The sequence below is a fragment of the Mustelus asterias genome, unplaced genomic scaffold, assembly GCF_964213995.1.
Source record: "Mustelus asterias unplaced genomic scaffold, sMusAst1.hap1.1 HAP1_SCAFFOLD_2707, whole genome shotgun sequence".
NCBI classification, from domain to species: Eukaryota; Metazoa; Chordata; class Chondrichthyes; order Carcharhiniformes; family Triakidae; genus Mustelus; species Mustelus asterias.
The window spans coordinates 27,321-48,587 of record NW_027592652.1 but is presented as its reverse complement, the minus strand read 5'-3'; the positions used below and the strand labels follow the sequence as shown (position 1 = coordinate 48,587).

Here is a 21,267-nt window from a genome sequence, read left to right as displayed (position 1 = left end):
GTGTAAATACACACCCCCATCACAGCTCAGTGTGTAAATACACACCCTCATCACAGCTCAGTGTGTAAATACACACACCCCCATCACAGCTCAGTGTGTAAATACACACCCTCATCACAGCTCAGTGTGTAAATACACACACCCCCATCCCGGGTCAGTGTGTAAATACACACACCCCCATCACAGCTCAGTGTGTAAATACACACACCCCCCATCACAGCTCAGTGTGTAAATACACACACCCTCATCACAGCTCAGTGTGTAAATACACACCCCCATCACAGCTCAGTGTGTAAATACACACACCCCCATCACAGCTCAGTGTGTAAATACACACACCCTCATCACAGCTCAGTGTGTAAATACACACCCTCATCACAGCTCAGTGTGTAAATACACACCCCCATCCCGGGTCAGTGTGTAAATACACACACCCCCATCCCGGGTCAGTGTGTAAATACACACCCTCATCACAGCTCAGTGTGTAAATACACACACCCTCATCACAGCTCAGTGTGTAAATACACACCCTCATCACAGCTCAGTGTGTAAATACACACACCCCCCATCCCGGGTCAGTGTGTAAATACACACACCCCCCATCCTGGGTCAGTGTGTAAATACACACACCCCCCATCCCGGGTCAGTGTGTAAATACACACCCTCCTCACAGCTCAGTGTGTAAATACACACACCCCCCATCCCGGGTCAGTGTGTAAATACACACCCCCATCACAGCTCAGTGTGTAAATACACACCCTCATCACAGCTCAGTGTGTAAATACACACCCTCATCACAGCTCAGTGTGTAAATACACACACCCTCATCACAGCTCAGTGTGTAAATACACACCCTCATCACAGCTCAGTGTGTAAATACACACCCTCATCACAGCTCAGTGTGTAAATACACACCCTCATCACAGCTCAGTGTGTAAATACACACACCCCCATCCCGGGTCAGTGTGTAAATACACACACCCCCCATCCCGGGTCAGTGTGTAAATACACACCCTCCTCACAGCTCAGTGTGTAAATACACACCCCCATCACAGCTCAGTGTGTAAATACACACCCCCATCACAGCTCAGTGTGTAAATACACACCCTCATCACAGCTCAGTGTGTAAATACACACCCTCCTCACAGCTCAGTGTGTAAATACACACACCCCCATCCCGGGTCAGTGTGTAAATACACACACCCCCCATCCCGGGTCAGTGTGTAAATACACACCCTCCTCACAGCTCAGTGTGTAAATACACACCCCCATCACAGCTCAGTGTGTAAATACACACCCCCATCACAGCTCAGTGTGTAAATACACACCCTCATCACAGCTCAGTGTGTAAATACACACCCTCCTCACAGCTCAGTGTGTAAATACACACCCTCATCACAGCTCAGTGTGTAAATACACACCCTCATCACAGCTCAGTGTGTAAATACACACCCTCATCACAGCTCAGTGTGTAAATACACACACCCCCATCCCGGGTCAGTGTGTAAATACACACACCCCCCATCCCGGGTCAGTGTGTAAATACACACCCCCATCACAGCTCAGTGTGTAAATACACACAGCCCCCATCCCGGGTCAGTGTGTAAATACACACACCCCCCATCCCGGGTCAGTGTGTAAATACACACACCCCCCATCCCGGGTCAGTGTGTAAATACACACAGCCCCCATCCCGGGTCAGTGTGTAAATACACACAGCCCCCATCCCGGGTCAGTGTGTAAATACACACAGCCCCCATCCCGGGTCAGTGTGTAAATACACACAGCCCCCATCCCGGGTCAGTGTGTAAATACACACAGCCCCCATCCCGGGTCAGTGTGTAAATACACACAGCCCCCATCCCGGGTCAGTGTGTAAATACACACAGCCCCCATCCCGGGTCAGTGTGTAAATACACACAGCCCCCATCCCGGGTCAGTGTGTAAATACACACACCCCCCATCCCGGGTCAGTGTGTAAATACACACAGCCCCCATCCCGGGTCAGTGTGTAAATACACACAGCCCCCATCCCGGGTCAGTGTGTAAATACACACAGCCCCCATCCCGGGTCAGTGTGTAAATACACACACCCCCCATCCCGGGTCAGTGTGTAAATACACACACCCCCCATCCCGGGTCAGTGTGTAAATACACACACCCCCATCCCGGGTCAGTGTGTAAATACACACACCCCCATCCCGGGTCAGTGTGTAAATACACACAGCCCCCATCCCGGGTCAGTGTGTAAATACACACAGCCCCCATCCCGGGTCAGTGTGTAAATACACACACCCCCCATCCTGGGTCAGTGTGTAAATACACACACCCCCCATCCCGGGTCAGTGTGTAAATACACACAGCCCCCATCCCGGGTCAGTGTGTAAATACACACAGCCCCCATCCCAGGTCAGTGTGTAAATACACATACCCCCCATCCCGGGTCAGTGTGTAAATACACACCCTCATCACAGCTCAGTGTGTAAACACACACACCCCCATCCCGGGTCAGTGTGTAAATACACACACCCCCCATCCCGGGTCAGTGTGTAAATACACACACCCCCCATCCCGGGTCAGTGTGTAAATACACACCCTCATCACAGCTCAGTGTGTAAATACACACCCTCATCACAGCTCAGTGTGTAAACACACACACCCCCATCCCGGGTCAGTGTGTAAATACACACAGCCCCCATCCCGGGTCAGTGTGTAAATACACACACCACCCATCCCGGGTCAGTGTGTAAATACACACACCCCCCATCCCGGGTCAGTGTGTAAATACACACACCCCCCATCCCGGGTCAGTGTGTAAATACACACACCCCCATCCCGGGTCAGTGTGTAAATACACACACCCCCCATCCCGGGTCAGTGTGTAAATACACACAGCCCCCATCCCGGGTCAGTGTGTAAATACACACACCCCCATCCCGGGTCAGTGTGTAAATACACACACCCCCCATCCCGGGTCAGTGTGTAAATACACACAGCCCCCATCCCGGGTCAGTGTGTAAATACACACACCCCCCATCCCGGGTCAGTGTGTAAATACACACACCCCCATCCCGGGTCAGTGTGTAAATACACACACCCCCCATCCCGGGTCAGTGTGTAAATACACACACCCCCATCCCGGGTCAGTGTGTAAATACACACACCCCCCATCCCGGGTCAGTGTGTAAATACACACAGCCCCCATCCCGGGTCAGTGTGTAAATACACACACCCCCATCCCGGGTCAGTGTGTAAATACACACCCCCCCATCCCGGGTCAGTGTGTAAATACACACAGCCCCCATCCCGGGTCAGTGTGTAAATACACACAGCCCCCATCCCGGGTCAGTGTGTAAATACACACCCCCCCATCCCGGGTCAGTGTGTAAATACACACCCCCCCATCCCGGGTCAGTGTGTAAATACACCCCCCCCCCATCCCGGGTCAGTGTGTAAATACACACACCCCCCATCCCGGGTCAGTGTGTAAATACACACAGCCCCCATCCCGGGTCAGTGTGTAAATACACACACCCCCATCCCGGGTCAGTGTGTAAATACACACCCCCCCATCCCGGGTCAGTGTGTAAATACACACACCCCCCATCCCGGGTCAGTGTGTAAATACACACACCCCCATCCCGGGTCAGTGTGTAAATACACACCCCCCCCATCCCGGGTCAGTGTGTAAATACACCCCCCCCCCCCCATCCCGGGTCAGTGTGTAAATACACCGCCCCCCCCCATCCCGGGTCAGTGTGTAAATACACCGCCCCCCCCCATCCCGGGTCAGTGTGTAAATACACACACCCCCATCCCGGGTCAGTGTGTAAATACACACCCCCCCATCCCGGGTCAGTGTGTAAATACACACCCCCATCCCGGGTCAGTGTGTAAATACACACACCCCCATCCCGGGTCAGTGTGTAAATACACACCCCCCCATCCCGGGTCAGTGTGTAAATACAACGCCCCCCCCCATCCCGGGTCAGTGTGTAAATACACACACCCCCATCCCGGGTCAGTGTGTAAATACACACAGCCCCCATCCCGGGTCAGTGTGTAAATACACACAGCCCCCATCCCGGGTCAGTGTGTAAATACACACCCCCCATCCCGGGTCAGTGTGTAAATACACACCCCCCCCATCCCGGGTCAGTGTGTAAATACACCCCCCCCATCCCGGGTCAGTGTGTAAATACACACACCCCCATCCCGGGTCAGTGTGTAAATACACACACCCCCATCCCGGGTCAGTGTGTAAATACACACCCCCCATCCCGGGTCAGTGTGTAAATACACACCCCATCCCGGGTCAGTGTGTAAATACACACACCCCCATCCCGGGTCAGTGTGTAAATACACACCCCCCATCCCGGGTCAGTGTGTAAATACACACCCCATCCCGGGTCAGTGTGTAAATACACCCCCCCCATCCCGGGTCAGTGTGTAAATACACACCCCCCATCCCGGGTCAGTGTGTAAATACACACCCCATCCCGGGTCAGTGTGTAAATACACACAGCCCCCATCCCGGGTCAGTGTGTAAATACACACCCCCCCATCCCGGGTCAGTGTGTAAATACACACACCCCCCATCCCGGGTCAGTGTGTAAATACACACCCCCCCATCCCGGGTCAGTGTGTAAATACACCCCCCCCCCATCCCGGGTCAGTGTGTAAATACACACACCCCCCATCCCGGGTCAGTGTGTAAATACACACAGCCCCCATCCCGGGTCAGTGTGTAAATACACACCCCCCCATCCCGGGTCAGTGTGTAAATACACACCCCCCATCCCGGGTCAGTGTGTAAATACACACCCCATCCCGGGTCAGTGTGTAAATACACACAGCCCCCATCCCGGGTCAGTGTGTAAATACACACCCCCCCATCCCGGGTCAGTGTGTAAATACACACAGCCCCCATCCCGGGTCAGTGTGTAAATACACACAGCCCCCATCCCGGGTCAGTGTGTAAATACACACAGCCCCCATCCCGGGTCAGTGTGTAAATGCACACACCCCCATCCCGGGTCAGTGTGTAAATACACAACCCCCCATCCCGGGTCAGTGTGTAAATACACACAGCCCCCATCCCGGGTCAGTGTGTAAATACACACCCCCCCATCCCGGGTCAGTGTGTAAATACACACAGCCCCCATCCCGGGTCAGTGTGTAAATACACCCCCCCCCCCCATCCCGGGTCAGTGTGTAAATACACCCCCCCCCATCCCGGGTCAGTGTGTAAATACACCCCCCCCCATCCCGGGTCAGTGTGTAAATACACACCCCCATCCCGGGTCAGTGTGTAAATACACCGCCCCCCCATCCCGGGTCAGTGTGTAAATACACACCCCCCCATCCCGTGTCAGTGTGTAAATACACCGCCCCCCCCCATCCCGGGTCAGTGTGTAAATACACCGCCCCCCCCCATCCCGGGTCAGTGTGTAAATACACCGCCCCCCCCCCATCCCGGGTCAGTGTGTAAATACACCGCCCCCCCCCCATCCCGGGTCAGTGTGTAAATACACACCCCCCCCATCCCGGGTCAGTGTGTAAATACACACCCCCCCATCCCGTGTCAGTGTGTAAATACACCGCCCCCCCCCCATCCCGGGTCAGTGTGTAAATACACACCCCCATCCCGGGTCAGTGTGTAAATACAACGCCCCCCCCCATCCCGGGTCAGTGTGTAAATACACACCCCCCCATCCCGTGTCAGTGTGTAAATACACCCCCCCCCCCATCCCGGGTCAGTGTGTAAATACACACCCCCCCATCCCGTGTCAGTGTGTAAATACCCACCCCCCCATCCCGGGTCAGTGTGTAAATACACACCCCCCCATCCCGTGTCAGTGTGTAAATACCCACCCCCCCATCCCGGGTCAGTGTGTAAATACACACCCCCCCATCCCGGGTCAGTGTGTAAATACACCGCCCCCCCCATCCCGGGTCAGTGTGTAAATACACACCCCCCCATCCCGGGTCAGTGTGTAAATACACACCCCCCCATCCCGGGTCAGTGTGTAAATACACACCCCCCCATCCCGGGTCAGTGTGTAAATACACACCCCCCCATCCCGGGTCAGTGTGTAAATACACACCCCCCCATCCCGGGTCAGTGTGTAAATACACACCCCCCCATCCCGGGTCAGTGTGGAAATACACACCCCCCCATCCCGGGTCAGTGTGTAAATACACACACCCCCCATCCCGGGTCAGTGTGTAAATACACACTCCCCCCATCCCGGGTCAGTGTGTAAATACACACACCCCCATCCCGGGTCAGTGTGTAAATACACACCACCCCCCATCCCGGGTCAGTGTGTAAATACACACCCCCCCATCCCGGGTCAGTGTGCAAATACACACCCCCCCCATCCCGGGTCAGTGTGTAAATACACCCCCCCCCATCCCGGGTCAGTGTGTAAATACACCCCCCCCCATCCCGGGTCAGTGTGTAAATACACACCCCCCCCCATCCCGGGTCAGTGTGTAAATACACACCCCCCCATCCCGGGTCAGTGTGTAAATACACCCCCCCCCCCCCATCCCGGGTCAGTGTGTAAATACACACCCCCCATCCCGGGTCAGTGTGTAAATACACCCCCCCCCCCATCCCGGGTCAGTGTGTAAATACACACCCTCCCCATCCCGGGTCAGTGTGTAAATACACATCCCCCCATCCCGGGTCAGTGTGTAAATACACACACCCCCCATCCCGGGTCAGTGTGTAAATACACACCCCCCAATCCCGGGTCAGTGTGTAAATACACACCCCCCCATCCCGGGTCAGTGTGTAAATACACACACCCCCCCATCCTGGGTCAGTGTGTAAATACACACACCCCCCATCCCGGGTCAGTGTGTAAATACACACACCCCCCCATCCCGGGTCAGTGTGTAAATACACACACCCCCCATCCCGGGTCAGTGTGTAAATACACACACCCCCCCATCCCGGGTCAGTGTGTAAATACACACCCCCCAATCCCGGGTCAGTGTGTAAATACACACACCCCCCATCCCGGGTCAGTGTGTAAATACACACACCCCCCCATCCCGGGTCAGTGTGTAAATACACACCCCCCCATCCCGGGTCAGTGTGTAAATACACACCCCCCCATCCCGGGTCAGTGTGTAAATACACACACCCCCCATCCCGGGTCAGTGTGTAAATACACAACCCCCATCCCGGGTCAGTGTGTAAATACACCCCCCGCCCCAATGTCTGCAGTGAAATTCAGATCAGAAAAAGCAGGGACTGATTAATCCGCTGAGTGTTTTGGTCCACTGCTAACGTTTTCTATTGGACACAGGGACAGCTCCGAGACGCATAGACAGGGGAAAGGGAAATGTGTGAAACACTCACTGGGTCATCGCTCAGCAGAGTGAGGTACTGGTCCAGCACTTGTTTGGAAAGGTTATATCCTGCAGGAATAGCTCGGAAAATCTAAACGGTAAAAGAGTAACAAGAATGAATGATGATTCAGCATGGGGGACAATGTAGACACACACAGAACTTACCCTGTATCTAACCCCGTGCTGTACCTGTCCTGGGAGTGTTTGATGGGGGACAGTGTAGAGGGAGCTTTACTCTGTATCTAACCCCGTGCTGTACCTGTCCTGGGAGTGTTTGATGGGGGACAGTGTAGAGGGAGCTTTACTCTGTATCTAACCCCGTGCTGTACCTGTCCTGGGAGTGTTTGATGGGGACAGTGTAGAGGGAGCCTTACTCTGTATCTAACCCCGTGCTGTACCTGTCCTGGGAGTGTTTGATGGGGGGGACAGTGTAGAGGGAGCTTCACTCTGTATCTAACCCCGTGCTGTACCTGTCCTGGGAGTGTTTGATGGGGGACAGTGTAGAGGGAGCTTTACTCTGTATCTAACCCCGTGCTGTACCTGTCCTGGGAGTGTTTGATGGGGGACAGTGTAGAGGGAGCTTTACTCTGTATCTAACCCCGTGCTGTACCTGTCCTGGGAGTGTTTGATGGGGACAGTGTAGAGGGAGCTTTACTCTGTATCTCGCCCCGTGCTGTACCTGTCCTGGGAGTGTTTGATGGGGGACAGTGTAGAGGGAGCTTTACTCTGTATCTAACCCCGTGCTGTACCTGTCCTGGGAGTGTTTGATGGGGACAGTGTAGAAGAAGTGAGTATTTTCAAATCCAACACCATCTGACACAGTTTAATTTTGGAGGATATTTGTCTGCACAGGGAATTTTCACAGCAACTTCATTGCAGTGTTAATGTAAGCCTACTTGTGACACTAATGAATAAACTTTACTTTACAAATTCCCTCCATAGATCCCACTGCCATTTAAGAATCATAGAATCCTGACTGTGAAGAAAGAAGTTGTAAATACACCGACCCATCCCGGGTCAGTGTGTAAATACACACCCCCCCCCATCCCGGGTCAGTGTGTAAATACACACACCCCCCATCCCGGGTCAGTGTGTAAATACACACAGCCCCCATCCCGGGTCAGTGTGTAAATACACACAGCCCCCATCCCGGGTCAGTGTGTAAATACACACAGCCCCCATCCCGGGTCAGTGTGTAAATACACACAGCCCCCATCCCGGGTCAGTGTGTAAATACACACAGCCCCCATCCCGGGTCAGTGTGTAAATACACACAGCCCCCATCCCGGGTCAGTGTGTAAATACACACAGCCCCCATCCCGGGTCAGTGTGTAAATACACACAGCCCCCATCCCGGGTCAGTGTGTAAATACACACAGCCCCCATCCCGGGTCAGTGTGTAAATACACACAGCCCCCATCCCGGGTCAGTGTGTAAATACACACAGCCCCCATCCCGGGTCAGTGTGTAAATACACACAGCCCCCATCCCGGGTCAGTGTGTAAATACACACAGCCCCCATCCCGGGTCAGTGTGTAAATACACACAGCCCCCATCCCGGGTCAGTGTGTAAATACACACAGCCCCCATCCCGGGTCAGTGTGTAAATACACACAGCCCCCATCCCGGGTCAGTGTGTAAATACACACAGCCCCCATCCCGGGTCAGTGTGTAAATACACACAGCCCCCATCCCGGGTCAGTGTGTAAATACACACCCCCCCCATCCCGGGTCAGTGTGTAAATACACACTCCCCCCATCCATTCCAGGCCAGTGTGTAAATACACACAGCCCCCATCCCGGGTCAGTGTGTAAATACACACTCCCCCCATCCATTCCAGGTCAGTGTGTAAATACACCCCCCCATCCCGGGTCAGTGTGTAAATACACACCCCCCCATCCCGGGTCAGTGTGTAAATACACACAGCCCCCATCCCGGGTCAGTGTGTAAATACACACTCCCCCCATCCATTCCAGGTCAGTGTGTAAATACACACCCCCCCATCCCGGGTCAGTGTGTAAATACACACACCCCCCCCCACTCAGAATCGAGGCCCATTGAGTCTGCACCGACCCTCCCAAAGAGCATTGCCCCAAGCCCTCCCCCCTGCACTAACCCCATCATCCCTGTGGCATTTAGCTTGGCGAATGCAGCCTAACCTGCACATCTTTCAGACTGCGGGAGGAAACCGGAGCACCCGGCGGAAACCCTTGCAGACATGGGGAGAACATGCAGACTCCGCACAGACAGTGACCCAAGCCGGGAATCGAACCCGGGTCCCTGGCGCTGTGAGGCAGCAGTGCTAACCCGCTGTGCCACCGCTTGGAGTGGATGTGGTGAGACAGTGCGGTATCGGATAGCCGACGGACTGCGTCACATGGTTCAGGTTTCTCACCTCATTGGATGAAAGCGGTTGTGTGTGGGAGGAGCTGGAGGATGTGGTCACCTCACTCATTCTCAGCATTGTGCGCACAATCTCGCTGCAGGTCTGTGTGAGAGGCAGAGATAAAAGCAATCACTGTCCGTTCTTCACCGCCCCCCCCCCATCACAAAGCCCTCTCCAACAACCTTCTTCAACGTGATGCCCCTGCAGTCAAATATCCATGATGTGGAGATGCCGGCGTTGGACTGGGGTAAACACAGCAAGAAGTTTAACAACACCAGGTTAAAGTCCAACAGCTTTATTTGGTAGCAAAAGCCACACAAGCTTTCGGAGCTGCAAGCCCCTTCTTCAGGTGAGTGGGAATTCTGTTCACAAACAGAGCATATAAAGACACAGACTCAATTTACATGAATAATGGTTGGAATGCGAATACTTACAACTAATCAAGTCTTTAAGAAACAAAACAATGTGAGTGGAGAGAGCATCAAGACAGGCTAAAAAGATGTGTATTGTCTCCAGACAAGACAGCCAGTGAAACTCTGTGGGGATTACAGATAGTGTGACATGAACCCAATATCCCGGTTCAGGCCGTCCTCGTGTGTGCGGAACTTGGCTATCAGTTTCTGCTCAGCGACTCTGCGCTGTCGTGTGTCGCGAAGGCCGCCTTGGAGAACGCTTACCCGAATATCAGAGGCCGAATGCCCGTGACCGCATCTTGATTAGTTGTAAGTATTCGCATTCCATCCATTATTCATGTAAATTGAGTTTGTGTCTTTATATGCTCTGTTTGTGAACAGAATTCCCACTCACCTGAAGAAGGGGCTTGCAGCTCCGAAAGCTTGTGTGGCTTTTGCTACCAAATAAACCTGTTGGACTTTAACCTGGTGTTGTTAAACTTCTTACTGTCAAATATCCAAACAGCATCATTCGCACTCTGTCAGTGAAATCCCTCCTTCAGAGTGTGGTGCTAGCGTGCCTTTAAGACATGTAATTTTATCATGTTCTCTGCAGTTACAAGTCAATAAATATCGGGATAACATGAGAATTGGCCCCACCAGGATTCGAACCTGGGTCCCCTGCTTTGTAAGCAAGTGCGATCGCCCGCAGCACCACAAGGCCAAAATCGAATGGCACGGTGGCAAGCACTACTGCCTCACAGCACCAGGGACCCGGGTTCAAACCCGGCTTGGGTCACTGTCTGTGTGGAGTGTGCACATTCTCCCCGTGTCTGCGTGGGTTTCCTCCGGATGCTCCGGTTTCCTCCAAAGATGTGCGGGTTAGGGGGATTGGCCATGCTAAATTGCCCCTTAGTGTCAGGAGGACTAGCTAGGGTAAATGCATAGGATTATGGGGATAGGGCCTGGGTGGGATTGTTGTTGGTGCAGACTCGATGGGCCGAATGGCCCCTTGCTCCTCCTGACACTAAGGGGCAATTTAACCTGGCCAATCCCCCTAACCCGCACATCTTTGGAGTGTGGGAGGAAACTGGAGCACCCGGAGGAAACCCACGCAGACACGAGGAGAATGTGCAAACTCCACACAGACAGTGACCCAAGCCGGGAATCGAACCCGGGTCCCTGGTGCTGTGAGGCAGCAGTGCTAACCACTGTGCCGTTTGATTTTGGCCTTGTAGTGCTGCGGGCGATTGCACTTGCTTACAAAGCAGGGGACCCAGGTTCGAATCCTGGTGGGGCCAGTTCTCATGTTATCGACTTATCATAGAAACCCTACAGTGCAGAAACAGGCCATTCAGCCCATCGAGTCTGCACCAATCACAATCCCACCCAGGCCCTACCCCTACATCCCTACACATATTACCCTCAAATCCCTCTAACCTACGCATCTCAGGACACTAAGGGGCAATTTTAGCATGGCCAATCAACCTAACCCGCACACCTTTGGACTGTGGGAGGAAACCGGAGCACCCGGAGGAAACCCACGCAGACACGAGGAGAATGTGCAAACTCCACACAGACAGCGACCCGAGCCGGGAATCGAACCCAGGTCCCTGGAGCTGTGAGGCAGCAGTGCTAACGCGCTGTGCTACTGTGCCGCCCTAAGCAGACAGGATTTAATGTGGCATCTGCCCCCTTGGTACTTGTGTAATACCTCAGTCTTCCTCCCAGCCTCCATGTTGTAAATCTCTTTTTCGATCCCCAGTCGACTCCTCCTTTCACTACCTTTTTATGTGCCTACGGGGTATGACTTTGGGGGACTAGCAGGGTAAATATGTGGGGTTACGGGAATAGGGCCTGGATGGGATTCTGGCCGGTGCAGACTCGATGGGCCGAATGGCCTCCTTCTCCACTGTAGGGATTCTGTGAAGTCCTTTTATTGCTTTTTAAATGGGGTTTAGTTTATTTTTGTTCTGGGCCTCACGCACTCTCTGGGATTTTTATGAGCCTGGATTATTGGAGAAAGAACGATGGATAGGTCAGGTGCCTTTGGTCAGTTTTGCTTTAGCTTTACATTAAGTTTTGGGCTGCTGTGTTTTAGTTAGAGTGTGTTTCACTTCAGGCTGGATGCAGTCTTCCCTCTCTCCCCCCGGTATTGTAAATTCAGCTGGCTAGCTGGAAGGAGGTCTTCTCTACCCCCGCCCCTGGGATTCAGCTGGCGAGCTGGAACAAAGAACAAAGAACAGTACAGCACAGGAAACAGGCCCTTCGGCCCTCCAAGCCTGTGCCGCTCCTTGGTCCAACTAGACCAATCGTTTGTATCCCTCCATTCCCAGGCTGCTCATGTGACTATCCAGGTAAGTCTTAAACGATGTCAGCGTGCCTGCCTCCACCACCCTACTTGGCAGCGCATTCCAGGCCCCCACCACCCTCTGTGTAAAAAACATCCCTCTGATATCTGAGTTATACTTCGCCCCTCTCACCTTGAGCCCGTGACCCCTCGTGATCGTCACCTCCAACCTGGGAAAAAGCTTCCCACCGTTCACCCTATCTATCCCCTTCATAATTTTGTATACCTCTATTAGATCTCCCCTCATTCTCCGTCTTTCCAGGGAGAACAACCCCAGTTTACCCAATCTCTCCTCAGCAAAGGAGTCTGGGAAGGGTTTTTTAAGCGCGTGAAGTATAAAAGGTAGGCTGCAGTATACAGCGGGCAGCGTCAGGAGCGGGCAGTGGAGTGTGTGGGAAGCAGAGTGTGAGCTATAAGACTTTGGCTCACAGGGCTTAGGCTGAAAGGGCGAGCAGGGGTGAGTTGAATTCATTTCTGCACTTTCTACCTGGTACTGGCAAGGTATCTAGAGGGGATGGGTGTGCAGGCAGTGCAATGTTCCTCTTGCACTATGTTCGAGGTGAGGGACGACGACAGTGTCCCTACTGATTACACCTGTGGGAAGTGCACCCATCTGCAGCTCCTCCAAAACCGTGTTAGGGAACTGGAGCTGGAGTTGGATGAACTTAGGATCATCAGGGACGCAGAGATGGCCATAGACACAAGCTTTAGGAATACAGTTACTCCGAGGATTGAAAACAGATGGGTGACGGAGAGAGGGGCTGGGAGGAAGCAGTCCGTGCAGGGATCCCCGGTGGTCGTTCCCCTTAGCAACAAGTATTCCGCTTTGGATACGGTTGAGGGGGATGACATACCACTGGGGAGCCGCAGTGAGAGGATCTCCAGCACTGTGTCCGTCTCTGTGGCTCGGGAGGGAAAGGGGGAGAGCGGGAGGGCGATAGTTATTGGGGACTCGTTAGTTAGAGGGATAGATAGGAGCTTCTGTGGCAGCAAAAGAGACTCACGGATGGTATGTTGCCTACCGGATGCCAAGGTCCGTGATGTCTCAGACCGTGTTTTCCAGATTCTGAAGGGGGAGGGGAAACAGTCACAAGTCGTGGTGCACATTGGTACCAATGACATAGGTAAGAGAAGGGACGGGGATTTAAAGCAGGAATTTCTGGAGCTGGGCTGGAAGCTGAGAGCCAAGACGAAACATGTGGTCATCTCTGGTACGTTGCCGGTACCACGTGATAGCGAGTTGAGGAACAGGGAGAGAGTGCAGTTAAATATGTGGTTGCAGGGATGGTGTAGGAGGGAGGGTTTCAGATACGTGGATAATTGGAACACGTTCTGGGGAAGGTGGGACCTGTACAAACAGGACGGGGTGCACCTGAACCAGAGGGGCACCAATATCCTCGGAGGGAAATTTGTTACGGCTCTTCAGGGGGGTTTAAACTAATTTGTCAGGGGAGTGGGAAAAGGAGTTGTAGTCCAGAAGTCAGTGAGGGTGGTGAGGTATTGGGGAAGGTATCAGGGTCAAGGGTGGGTACTGGTAGACAGGAAGGTGGGTTGAAGTGTGTCTACTTCAATGCAAGGAGCATCCGGAACAAGGTAGATGAACTTGGGGCGTGGATTGGTACTTGGGACTACGATGTTGTGGCCATTACGGAGACGTGGGTAGAACAAGGACAGGAATGGTTGTTGGACGTTCCGGGGTATAGATGTTTCACTAAGTGTAGGGAAGCTGGTAAAAGAGGTGGAGGAGTGGCATTGTTAATCAAGGATAGTTTAACGGCTGCGGAAAGGCACTTCGTGGGGGATCTGCACACTGAGGTAATATGGGCTGAAGTTAGAAATAGGAAAGGAGCGGTCACGTTGCTAGGAGTTTACTATAGGCCCCCAAATAGTAATAGAGATGTGGAGGAAGAAATTGCTAAGCAGATTATGGATATGTGTGGGGGTCACAGGGTAGTTGTCATGGGGGACTTTAACTTTCCAAATATTGATTGGAACCTTTGTAGGTCAAATAGTTTGGATGGGGCAGTTTTTGTGCAGTGTGTGCGGGAGGGTTTCCTGACACAATATGTGGATGGGCCGACAAGAGGTGAGGCCACATTGGATTTGGTACTGGGAAATGAACCGGGCCAAGTGTTAGATTTGGTTGTGGGAGAGCAATTTGGAGATAGTGACCACAATTCGGTGTCTTTTGTTATTGCAATGGAGAGGGATAGGGCCGTACGGCAGGGCAAGGTTTACAATTGGGGGAGGGGTAATTATGATGCGATTAGGCAAGAATTAGGGGGCATAAGTTGGGAACAGAAACTGTCAGAGAAAGGAACTAATGAAAAGTGGAACTTTTTCAAGGAACAAATACTGGATGTCCTTGATAGGTATGTTCCTGTCAGGCAGGGAGGAAATGGCCGAGTGAGGGAACCATGGTTCACGAAAGAGGTGGAATGTCTTGTGAAAAGGAAGAGGGAAGCTTATGTAGGGATGAGGAAACAAGGTTCAGATGGCTCGATTGAGGGTTACAAGTTAGCAAGGAATGAGCTGAAAAAGGGGCTTAGGAGAGCTAGGAGGGGACATGAGAAGTCCTTGGCGGGTCGGATCAAGGAAAACCCCAAGGCTTTTCACTCTTATGTGAGGAATAAAAGAATGACCAGGGTGAGGTTAGGGCCGGTCAAGGACAGTAGTGGGAACTTGTGTATGGAGTCAGTAGAGATAGGCGAGGTGATGAATGAATACTTTTCTTCAGTGTTCACCAAGGAGAGGGGCCATGTTTTTGAGGAAGAGAAGGTGTTACAGGCTAATAGGCTGGAGGAAATAGATGTTCGGAGGGAGGATGTCTTGGCAGTTTTGAATAAACTGAAGGTCGATAAGTCCCCTGGGCCTGATGAAATGTATCCTAGGATTCTGTGGGAGGCAAGGGATGAGATTGCAGAGCCTTTGGCGTTGATCTTTGGGTCCTCGCTGTCCACGGGGATGGTGCCAGAGGACTGGAGAATGGCGAATGTTGTTCCTCTGTTTAAGAAAGGGAATAGAAATGACCCTGGTAATTATAGACCGGTTAGTCTTACTTCGGTGGTTGGTAAATTGATGGAAAGGGTCCTTAGGGATGGGATTTACGACCATTTAGAAAGATGCGGATTAATCCGAGATAGTCAGCACGGATTCGTGAAGGGCAAGTCGTGCCTCACAAATTTGATAGAATTTTTTGAGGAGGTAACTAAGTGTGTTGATGAAGGTAGGGCAGTTGATGTCATATACATGGATTTTAGTAAGGCGTTTGATAAGGTCCCCCATGGTCGGCTTATGATGAAAGTGAGGAGGTGTGGGATAGAGGGAAAGTTGGCCGATTGGATAGGTAACTGGCTGTCTGACCGAAGACAGAGGGTGGTGGTGGATGGAAAATTTTCGGATTGGAGGCAGGTTGCTAGCGGTGTGCCGCAGGGATCAGTGCTTGGTCCTCTGCTCTTTGTGATTTTTATTAATGACTTAGAGGAGGGGGCTGAAGGGTGGATCAGTAAATTTGCTGATGACACCAAGATTGGTGGAGTAGTGGATGAGGTGGAGGGCTGTTGTAGGCTGCAAAGAGACATAGATAGGATGCAAAGCTGGGCTGAAAAATGGCAAATGGAGTTTAACCCTGATAAATGTGAGGTGATTCATTTTGGTAGGACAAATTTAAATGTGGATTACAGGGTCAAAGGTAGGGTTCTGAAGACTGTGGAGGAACAGAGAGATCTTGGGGTCCATATCCACAGATCTCTAAAGGTTGCCAGTCAAGTGGATAGAGCTGTGAAGAAGGCCTATAGTGTGTTAGCTTTTATTAACAGGGGGTTGGAGTTTAAGAGCCGTGGGGTTATGCTGCAACTGTACAGGACCTTGGTGAGACCACATTTGGAATATTGTGTGCAGTTCTGGTCACCTCACTATAAGAAGGATGTGGAAGCGCTGGAAAGAGTGCAGAGGAGATTTACCAGGATGCTGCCTGGTTTGGAGGGTAGGTCATATGAGGAAAGGTTGAGGGAGCTAGGGCTGTTCTCTCTGGAGCGGAGGAGGCTGAGGGGAGACTTAATAGAGGTTTATAAAATGATGAAGGGGATAGATAGAGTGAACGTTCAAAGACTATTTCCTCGGGTGGATGGAGCTATTACAAGGGGGCATAACTATAGGGTTCGTGGTGGGAGATACAGGACGGATATCAGAGGTAGGTTCTTTACGCAGAGAGTGGTTGGGGTGTGGAATGGACTGCCTGCAGTGATAGTGGAGTCAGACACTTTAGAAACATTTAAGCGGTTATTGGATAGGCACATGGAGCACACCAGGATGATAGGGAGTGGGATAGCTTGATCTTGGTTTCAGATAAAGCTCGGCACAACATCGTGGGCCGAAGGGCCTGTTCTGTGCTGTACTGTTCTATGTTCTATGTTCTATAGCTAAGACCCTCCATACCAGGCAACATCCTGGTAAACCTTCTCTGCACTCTCTCTAATGCCTCCACGTCCTTCTGGTAGTGCAGCGACCAGAACTGGACGCAGTACTCCAAATGTGGCCTAACCAGGGTGGTGGGGAACTTCCGCTGTTGGTGATTTGCTAGCTGCTACCTAGAGTGTCTCCGTCGCTTGGAGTGGTTTGCTGGGAAACACCAGAGGCTAGCAGTGGCACTGTCTCTACCTCGAGGTCTGCTGGAAGATACAAGGCCGGGAAGTCACAGTTTCAGTTCTCCAGCCAAAGGACTAAGTTCCAGCACCACGTGAGCATTCGTATTTTCTGTGATAAATCTGCAGCAGGTGGATGTTTATCAGGAACAAAGAAAATTACAGCACAGGAACAGGCCCTTCGGCCCTCCAAGCCTGCACCGACCATGCTGCCCGACTGAACTAAAACCCCTGACCCTTCCGGGGACCATATCCCTCTATTCCCATCCTATTCATGTATTTGTCAAGACACCCCTTAAAACTCACTACCGTTTCCGCTTCCACTACCTCCCCCGGCAGCGAGTTCCAGGCACCCACCACCCTCTGTGTAAAAAATCTGCCTCGTACATCTCCTTTAAACCTTGCCCCTCGCACCTTAAACCTGTGCCCCCTAGTAATTGACTCTTCCACCCTGGGGAAAAAGCTTCTGACTATCCACTCTGTCCATGCCTCTCATAATCTTGTAGACTTCTATCGGGTCGCCCCTCAACCTCCGTCGCTCCAGTGAGAACAAACCAAGTTTCTCCAACCTCTCCTCATAGTCAAGCCTGTTTGTTTGGTTGGAACATTTCATATCGTGGTTAAGGTTCACACAATATCATGGCTGCTTTTTTTTTTCCTTGGAAAATCTCAGCAGGTCTGGCAGCATCTGTGGAGAGAGAATAGAGCCAACGTTTCGAGTCTGGATGGCCCTCCGTCAGAGCTGAGAGCAAAGCTGATGAATGGCACCTACACTCGAAACGTTGGCTCTATTCTCTCTCCACAGATGCTGCCAGACCTGCTGAGATTTTCCAAGGAAAAAAAAAAAGCATGAGATTTTCCGGCACTTTCTGTTTTTGTTCCAGGCACCGGCAGTATTTTGTTTTTTTTTCTTGTTCATAATTGGTAAAAGTTATTGCTAGATGTTAACTGTATTCTGAATTAAACTCTGTTTGATAAAAAGCTCCCTAGTAGGTCATTCGAACCATACCTGAAGTGAAAGATCTCATACTCACCCTGCCAAATTCAAAATAGCAAAACTTATGATAAACATAAGAACTAGGAGCAGGAGTCGGCCATCTGGCCCCTCGAGCCTGCTCCGCCATTCAATAAGATCATGGCTGATCTTTTCGTGGACTCAGCTCCACTTACCCGCCTACTCACCAGGCGGACTTCATAAAACGCTTTGGAGTTTCTGACCTGGATCAAACAGGTGGAATTGACACCTTCAGGCAGGGTGGGGAGGGTGAGGAGGACAGTGCTTGCTAACTATTACGCTGCCTGTATCACCCCTGTATTTTTGAGGATCCGGCAACAGGACAGTTCATCCCATCCAGCCAGATTCCAGCCTGCACGCACACACACTCACTTCAAGGTGAGGTTGCTCGAGGGAGAGAGAGACAGACAGACGCAGAGGTGAAGTCTCTGAACTTGAGGTTGAGTTGCTCTCAGATACCTGGTCCAGTTTGCTTCCGACTGCCGCCACGATCACCTGGTCCCTGAAGTGTTGGTGAAAGCGTTCAAAATTCACCTGCCAGTAAATCCCATCATCGGGGGGAAGCTGTGACAGACAGAATTACACAGTTGTTACAGCACAGGAGGCCATTCAGCCCATCGTGTCTGCACTGGCTCTCCGAATGAGCAACTCCCTTAGCGCCATTCCGCCCCCACCCCATAACCCTTCTTCCTTTTCAGATAACCATCTCCTTCCCTTGAGTGTTTCGATTGAAGCTGTCTCTACCTCGCTCAGGCAGCGCGCTCCAGATCCTCACCACTCGCTGGGCAAAAACATTATCCCTCCCATCGCTGTTGCTTCTTCTACCAATTACTTTAAATCTGTGCCCTCTCATTCGCGATTCATTCCCTGGGTACAGTTTCTCCCCCTCTGTTCTGTCCAGACCCTTCGCGATTTTGAACACCTGCATCAAATCTCCTCTCAGCCTTCTCTTCTCCAAGGAAATCAGTCCCAGCTCCTCCAATCTATCTTCATACCCGAAGTTCCTCATCCCAGGAACCAGCCTCATGAACCGTTTCTGCACTCTCTCCAATACCTTCACATCTTTACTAAAATGCGGTGCCCAGAACTCCAGCTGAGGTCAAACAAGTGACTGAGACAAGTTCTGCATAACCTCCTTTGCTCTTGTACTCTATACCCCTATTAATAAAGCCCAGAATACTGAATGTTTTACTAACCTGTCCTGCCACCTTCAATAACTTATTCACAAATAGGCAGCACGGTGACACAGTGGTTAGCACTGCTGCCTCACAGCACCAGGGACCCGGGATCGATTCCCGGCTCGGGTCACTGTCTGTGTGGAGTTTGCACATTCTCCCCGTGTCGGTGTGGGTTTCCTCCGGGTGCTCCGGTTTCCTCCCACAGTCTGAGAGACGTGTTGGTTAGGGTGCTTTGGCCTTGCTAAATTCTCCCTCAGTGTAACCCGAACAGGCGCTGGAGTGTGGCGACTAGGGGAATTTCACTGTAACTTCATTGCAGTGTTAATGTAAGCCTACTTGTGACCAATAAATAAATAAAACATACACCCAGGTCCCTCTGATCCTGCGGACCACCTAGAAAAGTAAAGTTTATTTATTAGTCACAAGTAAGGCTTACATTAACATTGCAATGAAGTGACTGTGAAATTCCCCTAGAGTTGCTTCCTTTAGTTTATATTGCCTCTCCATGAGCTTCCTAGCCCAGTGGCATGGTAGCACAGTGGGTTAGCACTGCTGCCTCACAGCTCCAGGGACCCAAGTTCGATTCCCGGCTCGGGTCACTGTCTGTGTGGAGTTTGCACATTCTCCCCGTGTCTGCGTGGGTTTCCTCCGAGTGCTCCGGTTTCCTCCCACACGCCAAAGATGTGCGGGTTAGGTAGATTGGCCGTGCTAAATTGCCCCTTAGTGTCCTGGGATGCGTAGGTTAGAGGGATTAGCGGGATGAATATGTGGGGTTACAGGGATAGGGCCTGGGTGGGATTGTGGTTGGTGCAGACTCGATGGGCCGAATGGCCTCCTCCTGCGCTCTAGCGATTCTATAATGCACCACTTCACACTTTTCTACATTGAACTTTATCTGCCACCTATTGGCCCACTCCACCGACTTGTCTGTGAGCTTCGGAGGTTCTACACTGCCCTCTTCACACCACTTTGTATCATCCACAAAATGTGCCCTGCACACCAAGACCGAGCTCATAAATATATATCAGGAAAAGCAAGGGTCCCAACACTGATCCCTGGGGAACTCCACTACAAACCTTCTTCCAGCTGGAGAAACATCCGTGAGCAGCGGTTCCCTCGTTCCCCACACTGCCCCGTCCGAGTTGCTACCTTTATTCCATGACCTCTCACTTACAAACAGCACACCAACATGTGAATTAGGAGCAGCTGCAGGCCATTCGGCCCCTCAAGCCTGCTCCACCATTTGAGAAGGTCATGGCTGATCTACATAGGAACAGAGGGGCAGGCCATTCAGTCCATCGAGCCTATCCGCCCTTTAGTGAGATCATGGCTAATCTGGTTTAGTTTCAACTCCACTTTCCCGCTGCCCCGAATTCCCTCGACCCATTGTCAGTCTGATTCGGCCTTGGAAATGTTGAACAGATGAGTCTTCCCCTCTCTGGGGAAGAGGACTCCATAGACTGACACCCCCCCCCCCTCCCCACAAGAGAAAAGAATTCTTCTCATCCCCACCTTAAATGGAAGGTGCCTTATCTTTAAACCATGTTCCCCTAGTTCTGGTCTCTCCCATAAGGGGAAAACATCCTTTCAACCTTCCCCTTTCAATTCCCCTCAGGATTTTCTACGTTTCAATGAGATTATTCTAACATTTGCTCATAAGATAACCCACCCTCGCCCCAGGAATCAGTCGAGTGAACTTGCTCTGACCTTCCCATGCAATTGTGTTCCTTTCCCAAGTAGGGGATCAAAACTACTGGTTAGCACTGCTGCCTCAGCGCCAGGGACCTGGGTTCGATTCCCGGCCTGGGTCACTGTCTGTGTGGAGTTTGCACATTCTCCCTGTGTCTGCGTGGGTTTCCTCCGGGTGCTCCGGTTTCCTCCCACACGCCAAAGATGTGCAGGTTAGGTTGATTGGCCGTGCTAAATTGGCCATAGTG

At 51.9% G+C, this 21,267-nt stretch overlaps 1 protein-coding gene across 1 annotated transcript in view; it reads right to left on the bottom strand.

The window, feature by feature from the left end:
• Positions 1 to 7,375: 7,375 nt before the first annotated feature.
• Positions 7,376 to 21,267, bottom strand: part of polr3c (polymerase (RNA) III (DNA directed) polypeptide C) — a gene marked incomplete at its 3' end in the record, with an annotated part of 37,162 nt that continues 23,270 nt past the window's right edge. The window contains exons 5-7 of the mRNA XM_078207776.1: positions 18,612 to 18,716; positions 9,762 to 9,854; positions 7,376 to 7,456 (exon numbers count right to left, since the gene is read on the bottom strand). Coding sequence (XP_078063902.1) covers positions 7,376 to 7,456; positions 9,762 to 9,854; positions 18,612 to 18,716 — 279 coding nt within the window. The remainder of the gene's footprint in view (positions 7,457 to 9,761; positions 9,855 to 18,611; positions 18,717 to 21,267) is intronic.